The sequence below is a fragment of the Miscanthus floridulus genome, chromosome 6 (assembly GCF_019320115.1).
Source record: "Miscanthus floridulus cultivar M001 chromosome 6, ASM1932011v1, whole genome shotgun sequence".
Taxonomy (NCBI): Eukaryota; Viridiplantae; Streptophyta; class Magnoliopsida; order Poales; family Poaceae; genus Miscanthus; species Miscanthus floridulus.
In genome coordinates, this window is record NC_089585.1 from 118,454,166 (window position 1) to 118,463,041 (window position 8,876).

General features: G+C 48.8%; 1 protein-coding gene and 1 long non-coding RNA gene across 2 annotated transcripts; both read left to right on the top strand.

The window, feature by feature from the left end:
- The first annotated feature begins 3,994 nt into the window (after window positions 1–3,994).
- Window positions 3,995–4,958, top strand: LOC136459289 (pathogenesis-related 5 protein Cup a 3-like). Its single transcript, XM_066459163.1, has one exon. It carries the CDS (start codon window positions 4,110–4,112, stop codon window positions 4,791–4,793), a length of 684 nt encoding a protein of 227 aa, XP_066315260.1. The 5' UTR covers window positions 3,995–4,109; the 3' UTR covers window positions 4,794–4,958.
- Window positions 4,959–6,016: 1,058 nt separating this feature from the next.
- Window positions 6,017–6,859, top strand: LOC136459290 (uncharacterized). The gene is made up of 3 exons (XR_010760166.1): window positions 6,017–6,172; window positions 6,585–6,662; window positions 6,753–6,859. It is a non-coding gene; the product is annotated as an uncharacterized lncRNA (long non-coding RNA).
- Window positions 6,860–8,876: the final 2,017 nt, after the last annotated feature.

Sequence of the window (8,876 nt, forward strand, 5' to 3'; positions counted from 1 at the left end):
TTTGGCCAACCATAGCCACTTGTAGCCAGCCGCAGCCAGCCACAGCAAGCTGCAGCAAGCCACAGCTAGCCACAGCAGGCCGTAGCTGGCCTTAGCTGGCCAGAAGAAGCCACAACCCTCCGGGACAAGTTACAACAGCCCTTGGGCCTCCACATCTTTGCCGCAAAGTCGAATCCTAGTTGAACGCCATTACCGTCACCGACGAAAGCCCCTTTCTGCTCATTCTTATACTCGTTTGTACACTTACAATACGTGATCTTGATCTATCTATATCTGTCTGCACCGTGCCCTTGTGCAGGTCTACCCATTCCCCCTTGCTATGGAATGTGCTACTCCGCAGACGTGTCGAGTTGTTGCGTCTTCGGTCGTGTTTGGTTCTTATCGCTGATTGTTGGTGTTGTTACCTGTGTGACGAGCCTTCGAGTCGGCTGAGGATCGTACCTTGTTCGGACGTTATGATCGCGGGATCCGTCTCGCCGTGACCGTGATGCCGAGCGTAACTCGACCCCTCACTTTTTAGTTGACTTCATAGTACCATGAGTGTTAGCTCCTGCCTTCGGCCCTAGAACATGGTCGTGATGGATTCGATGTCGATACTAACATCGATGCGGATATCACCCGCACGCCTTGAGCCTTCCATGACCAAGTCCTATGGGAGATGACCTAGAGATAACAATCGTGGAACGATGGGTGCCAACTCGTTGGTGTAGCTTGTGGCCGCGAGTTCGCCTCGCCATGACCATGGAGCTACGCCTCTCTTTCGCTTTTGTTTGCTTCTTCGTGCACAAGCCCTTGTATGCTTGTACCCCGTTCGACCATCGCGTTTCTTTGATTCTCGCGGTGACCACCGCACCGTTATGAATCAGAGAGATGACTTAGTGCCAGTGCACCCAGGTCGGGTATCCTATGAGTGGTTTGCGCACTTGTATTCTTTAGTGAGTCGCTCCTTCCGATGCCCTATCTTCTATCGAGGCGTGTGTGTTGGAAGGAGCAGACCTCCGTTCTTTGCTATTATTGCCCTATTAGCCCGCTCTGTTCGATCCCACCTTGTCCATGGCGATTGGATCAAAGACCGAACTATCTCTTTTTAGTTAGCGAAGCTATAGTCTATGTCGTACCTCGGACCCGTGCGTGTCGACCCGATCGGCCGTCTAAGACCATCTTTCCCGAAGATGTGTCTGAGAACATGACATGGATGTGCCTAGCTAACCCCCGCTTCTTTGATTTGCTGAGCAACTCTCCTCTCGGCTCCCGACGTTATTATGTCGTGTGGATCGAGAGAACCCGTTGCTGTCCAATCTCTTTGCACTACCGCTTTCTACCATAGCGGACGAGCCGAAGTACATTGGAGCCAAGTCACAATAGTGTTATTCGTTCTTGTCTGCTTCTTGTATCCAATAGTGACTCACGGGATAAGACTATAAGAGCCGAACCCCGTCGTTCTTCCTTCGTTGGGCCCATCCCCCGATTCCCGTCCTTTCCATGATGCTCGGATCGAAGGTCGTGAGCCGTGGTGTTGCTATGGATAAGCTTTGGCTCAAACCATCTATCCTAAAGCCATACTGGCTTGGCCATGACTTAAGCTTGTGCTTAGCAAACCACCACTTGTGATTCTTTGGCCCGAGGAAATCGGACAACCGCCAAGAGGGCTAAGCCGTGTATCTCTTATTACCTCACTGGTGTTATTGGATTTTCCTGCGTCTTGTTGTCTTTTTGAGTGTTGAGTGCTCTCTTGCCTTGCGTGTCGCTTCGCGGAGTAGCTGACGATCGGACCGAGAGAACGTGGACGACGACAAGGACTGCGGAATGGAGTCAACGCAGGAGGAGGTGACCCCGCTAATGGAACACCAACGAATGGAGAATTATACCACTACTACCTCTACATCGCAGGTGTCATGCCAGCACCCTCTTTTAGAGAATCCTATTAGACATTGCATAAATATCTAGAACTGCTAGCGCTTCATAATTATTCCTTTGCTAGTACTTTGATGCATGCTACTACCTGAGCCATTATTACCCTGATGTAACCCACTCTACTACGTCACCCTGCTTTGCGCATTCGCTCGCTTATATATGCTTACTTGCCTGCTTGCTTGCATATTACACCCCTATACTTATTATTAACTCCACTTCGCATTATATCGGGGATGTGATGCTGGTGGTGAACCCCCTGGGAATGGTTTGGCTATGGGTGCCGGACTTGGTGGTGTGTGAGCGTGCTGCGTGTGTCTTGGGTGCGTGGAGAGTGAGGGTTGTGTCGACCGAGCTAGAATAACGACAAGCCTGGGGCGAGTCTTGCCATGTGGTGCTACCTGGGCACTTGGATATGGAATACATGTGGCGGGTAAATGGTAATTGGAGGTGTCCTTGGGTGTGAACCTCGGAGAGGTGGAGCCCGGGGTAGAGGTGCTGTGGTGGCACGTAAAATGGAAACCCTGATGAAGACATTCTGGCTTGGTCAATCCCTAAGGACTTACTAGTACTCAGACTCACCGGGAATCCTTTACATCCCACTCGCCCTATATGGTGCGGGACGGTCGGACTACTTGGTAGAACAATGCCACTACTGCTAGGCGAACGTGTGCAAGGAGGTACGGGGCGCGCGGTTTCCCCCACACCCTTCCGAGACTTTAGGAGGCCTTGTGGACCTGGCTCTTGACATCCGGAGGGCCCCGGCTCTGTCTACGACTCACAGTATCAGCCATCCCAGACTAGACTTGGGATGTTTCAGGGCTGAGAGGTAGGGTGGCATCGTTCTAGGCTAGCAAGCGGCCGGAATCTGCCTAGACGGGGCACCGTCGAGGATGGCTATCTTGTGGGTATGTAAAACCTCTGCAGAGTGTTGGTTGATCGATCGATACATATGCCGACTTGTCGGCTATGGACCTTTCCTGGGTTTCGCTTAAACTAGATAGGAGATGAGTCATTCTTTCCTCCCTCCAGGGTTGGGGTATTTTCCGGTCGTGAGCCTTGGGGGCTGCGGGCCGTTGAGACAAGGCCGAGAGGGAGTTGGCCTGTCGACCTGAGTGTGTGAGATGAGATATGGTGTGGTGGTGTGGAGATGGTTTGGGATGGATGGTTGGTGGATGGATATGGATGGTGTGGTGGTGAATGTGTTAAAAACTAGATATTATTATATTACTAATGTTATGTACTTTTCATGCGCTAAGGATGCAAACCACAGCCAAATATTAGGATCGCCAGATCCCTTGTTTATCTTTTCCACTAAAGCTTATCGGTGCTGACCATGGCCTGCACACATCTGGCGGTGTGCAGATTTGCTGCTTCTCAGAGATGCTGACTTTAGAAGGATTAGAAGGTCTCGTGCCTACGCTCAAGTTTGGTTCGGAGATGGAATCTACGCTGCACTACGCCAACTCTGATGATGCCCGTGAAGGAGGAGCCTTCACTCGATAGTCTTCCACTAGATTAACTCTGTAATAGGTGTGTTCCCCAGTGATATAATATCTTATTTCTTGTAATCTTTCGATGTATGACTATGACATCGACTGAAATATGATAATATGATGAAATTAGTTCTTGGTTTATCATATTATAATTTATTCTGTGGAAAAGTGAGGATGTTTCAAAAGTCTTCATCGACTAAGCCCGACCATGCGTACTGCCGCCCTGACACGTTGATTGGCCGTGCCTGCGTGCCGGCCGGTGCAGGACCAAGGTACCAAGTCATACACGTAACAAGCCTAACCGGCGCTGCGGCACCCTTGATCTATTCTCACCGCACCGCACCGCTGGATCGGAAGAGCAGCATTTCTGTACCCTCGAGGCCTCGACTGTACGTAGAGTTACGACGTGTAATCTGGGGCGTAGACCTGTTGACCTGATCAATAGCTGTAGTACACTGTACACCTCATCCACAGCATGCCAAACACGAACGCATGATCTATCTTGTGGAATTTGTTCGGAATTTTCCACACGCAACCACACCGCATGCATCTATAAATACCCAGCAACACATGAACCTCCTCCTCCATGCTCACAAGTCACAGCACGCACGCACGCACACATCTGGGCTTCAGAACTTGCTTGTGAGCGACCGACTGACAGTACGTGCACTACCGTGCACGGCTAGCAAAAAATCAACCACCATGGCGTCGTCTCTGGCCAAGTCATCGTCCTCCGTTCTCCTCCTCGCCGTCGTCGCCCTCTTCGCCGCCTCCGCCGCAGACGCGGCCACCATCAACGTCATCAACCGCTGCAAGGACACGCTGTGGCCAGCGGCGCTCCCCGGCGGCGGCGCGCGGCTGGACCCGGGCAAGACGTGGACCGTGCAGATCCCCGCGGGCACGGCGCACGCGCGGATGTGGGCGCGCACGGGGTGCACCTTCGACGGCAGCGGGCGCGGGACGTGCCAGACGGGGGACTGCGGCGGCGCGCTGGCGTGCACCGTGTCCGGAAGAACCCCCGCGACGCTGGCCGAGTACACGCTGAACAACAACGGGCCGGACTACATCGACATCTCCCTGGTGGACGGCTTCAACGTGCCCATGTCCTTCCAGTGCGGCGGCAAGGGGCCGAGCTGCAAGGCCGACGTCAACGCCCAGTGCCCCGCCGCGCTGAAGGTGCCCGGCGGCTGCGCCAGCGCGTGCGAGAAGCTCGGCGGCGACACCTACTGCTGCCGGGGCCCGTACACGGACAAGTGCCCGCCCACGGACTACTCCAGGTTCTTCAAGAGGCTGTGCCCGGACGCCTACAGCTACGCCAAGGACGACCAGACCAGCACCTTCACCTGCCCACGGGGCTCCAACTATGATATCGTGCTCTGCCCATGAGGAGTACAGCTAGTATGTATACACGTAATAAGCCTGGCGATATCGCACGTGGATGGAGTAGCTAGTAGTAAATAAAGTGCGTGTGTATTTTGCCCCAGGAATTTACTTATTACCGACCATCATGCAGCCATATGTTTGTTTATGAATAAAGGAAAGATTGCAAAACAGCCCAAGGTACTGGCACAAATGTTGAAAAAGAGAGGAGAATAAGGATGCGAAAAAATAGAGTAGAAGCTGTGAGGAAGAAGATGGGGCGGCTGGGCGCTGTATTTATAGCCACAGGATTAACGGGGGCAGACATCTTAAGGGAGACCGCCTCCGTTAATTTGTGATTAACCGAGACGGTTGCCGTTAATTGTTTAACGGAGGTGTACCGCACAAAGCGCCCACCTTGGTTAATCCATGATTAACCGAGACGGTTGCCTTACGTTGCCCACCTCCGTTAATCAATTAATGGAGGTGGTTTTCGTAAGACAACCGCCTCGGTTAATCGTGGATTAACCGAGATGGGCGGCTATGCGGCCCGCCTCCGTTAATCATTAACCAAGGCGGTCGTCTGGCTAGTGGCCCTGCCACCGATTAACAGAGGCGGCCGCGTAGCCGGCCCGCCTCCGTTAATAAAAGTGCACAGCATCGCAAAATCATTTATGTAGCAGTGTTTGTTGATTCTTCATTAGTGTCTTTACCTGGGTGGTAGTCTAACCATAACCCCTCTAAGTTTGTTTACTGGAGCAGACACCTTGTCCTAGGTGCTCCATAGTTTGGAATGGTTCCCGTTGATATGATCATTCCTAGATACTTTATCTCCTGCAACTAAAAAGAATAAAGCGTAGATATTTTTTTGCGTGACATATATTTTGGGCGTGCCTCTCCCCGTGCGATACCACGAGCGGCTCCCCCGCTCGCGCGGTGGGCCTGGTCTCGCGCGGTCTCCCCTCCCCCGCACGAGGCACGACGATCCCGGTGATAGATGGCGTCGCACGATCGCACGCTTCCCCGGGCGTCGATCCCGCATCCAATCACGCACCCGGCGTCGATCCCTCTCCCCCGCGCCTCGCTTGACGATCCCGCCTGGCCGCCCTGGCCAGATCCTTCACGGTCGTGCTATACTGCAGCCTCTCCACGGCTGGCCCGACCAGATCGCCCGCCCGCGCCACAATCAGGCCCTGTCTCCACCGGATCCCGGCCGCAGTGAAGGGGACGCAGAGTTGACGGAGCCGGCGGCAGCGCATAGTGCGCCATCTGCCTGGCGAAGTTCGAGGACGGCGAGTCCACGCGCGTGCCGCCCCAGTGCGTCCACGGGTTCAACGCTGTCGGCCGACCTGCGGGACAACGAGTGCATCCACCGCCACTACCGCTGCGAGTGGCCGCTCCCGCAGGTGCTGCTCTCCGCCTTCTCCATCCACAACGAGACCATCAACGTCTGGACGTACACAAACTCTCTCTGTGCCCCACCCCCCTATTAATGGTTCTATATATTGTTGTATGTTCTAATTGATGTTAGCTACGTCGGGAGGAATGGGGTATCGATTTTGGCCGTGACACTGATTGCAATGCGTTCAATTGTTTGGTACATGAGATTTTTGGGCGTTTATTTCCCGCTTGTGTATAATCCTTGTGTATGTTTCAGAATTTAGATTCATTATTATGGATTGGCGAAATATATTGAATTTTGTAGTTTCATTCTTTTAGCTGGTTCAGGAACACGTTTGGAATCAGAAAGGTCAGCTTCGAAGCCCTGACCGTCTTTGTTCTTTTGCTTCTTTTCATTTGCATGTTGTTGAATGCAAGTACATCAACCAGTTCAGAGAAAGCAGGACACTGACTTAACTTAGCATCCCTCCTGCTCAATTTGAAGTCTTCCTTCAGGTCAGTTAATACCTTTCCATCTGGTTCAGCATAACATTCAAAAAATCAGATAATTTCAGAGTTAACATTCAAACAATTGCGCTGCTCCAGGCTGTCCTCGCCAACCTGCAGGAAGTCTTCCTTGGCACCAAGTTCGTCGTGCTCTTCCTCATTGTGCTGCTCACCATGGCCGCCCAGTGCACACAATTTGGCTAGGTATGTGTGTCATGTTACACTTCATTCTAAATTATAAAATATTTCAAGCTTGCTTAGGGGTCCTTGGTTGTGGGTTATGTTACAGTGATTTTTTTGTTCGTTGTTTGTTGGTCTAATCCAATTCAACAATGAGGCAGGATGGTAAATTCAGGTGTGATGTTAACATCCTTTTTTAAAATGTTCAACGATACTTTCTTGTACTAAAATATTTGCCTTGGATTTGGTTAGCTCAGATGAGATATAGCTAAATATTCGTTGTTGTTAGATGTTTGCTTGCTTCTGGTAACCGCATGGAGAAATTATTATTGTGGGTTAACCTATTCATCATTAACTAAAGGGTAAAGTACACTTTACAACCCTCAACTTGCACCAAAGTTCGATTTTCAACCTTCAACACTGAAACCGGTCAAGAAACACCCTCCAACTATCAAAACCGGACGAATTTGGTCCTCGGCCGGTTTCAAAAGCGGTTTTCTATTTTTGGGAGGCGCCGAAATTTTAAATTATTTTTTTGAGTATCTTAACGTCCTCAAATGAAAAAACTCAAAACTACAAAGTTGTAGATCTCATTGAGGTCTACAATTTACATATAAAAATTATCTTCATCCGACATCGTATCGAAGAGTTTTCTATTTTTTGAAATTTGAGTCTCATCACGCGACAAAATATGGTGCTGAAATTTTATATTATTTTTTCGAGCATCTTAACTTCCTCAGATGAAAAAACTCAAAACTACAAAGTTGTAGATCTCATTGAGGTCTACAATTTACATATAAAAATTATCTTCATCCGACATCGTATTGAAGGGTTTTCTATTTTTTGAAATTTGAGTCTCATCACGCGTATCAAAACTGTTTTGTCGCGTGATGAGACTCAAATTTCAAAAAATAGAAAACCCTTCAATACGATGTCGGATGAAGATAATTTTTATATATAAATTGTAGACCTCAATGAGATCTACAACTTTGTAGTTTTGAGTTTTTTCATTTGAGGACGTTAAGATGCTCGAAAAAATAATATAAAATTTCAGCACCATATTTTGTCGCGTGATGAGACTCAAATTTCAAATAATAGAAAACCCTTCGATACGATGTCGGATGGAGATAATTTTTATATGTAAATTGTAGACCTCAATGAGATCTACAACTTTGTAGTTTTGAGTTTTTTCATTCGAGGACGTTAAGATGCTCAAAAAAATAATTTAAAATTTCGGTGTCTCCGAAAAATAGAAAACCGCTTTTGAAACCGGCCGAGGACCAAATTCGTCCGGTTTTGATAATTGGAGGATGTTTCTTGACCGGTTTCAGAGTTGGAGGTTGAAAATCGAACTTTGGTGCAAGTTGAGGGTTGTAAAGTGTACTTTACCCTTAACTAAAAATAGGTCGCATCATGTGTTGCTTTGCATGTTGTAACACTAAAATTTTCCATCTTTAAGGATTACTACTAGAGTTTCATTGATTATTACTAGAAATCTTTTCATCCGTACTTCAGTGCTTCAGAGAAATTTAGTAATTTTGCATTTTAGCCAACTTGTCCCTATTGTTCATCTCCCTCACACCGTCCCCTGCTTCCCATCCGTCTCCCTCCCCTGCTTCCCCACCTGCGGCAGGAATAATCTCATCATCATCAGTTCCATCTCCTTCATCAATTGATTGGGTTCCTCGAGCCTGCAACAATTCTCTACAACTCTCAGTTCACTGCCCATGAGTATTGTGCTGACAACAATGCCATGAGCATTGTGCTGATCGAGTGAGTGACTGAGGATAAGGCCAGCAGGATTTATTTCAGATTTGAGAGTTGAATCTTAAAATTGATTTTGATGTGAATGGTATGTCCAAATAGAAGAACATGGTTATAGAATTTTTGAGAAGCTCCCATCCTCTGAATATCTGTTGTCTGAAAGTCTGCAATTTTAATATTGTTGGTAAATAAATTGTCAAATATATTGTTTTACCCAGCCCACTTATGTTGTAATATTTTTATTAGTTTATATCTCTAACTGTATGATTTCACCATCCC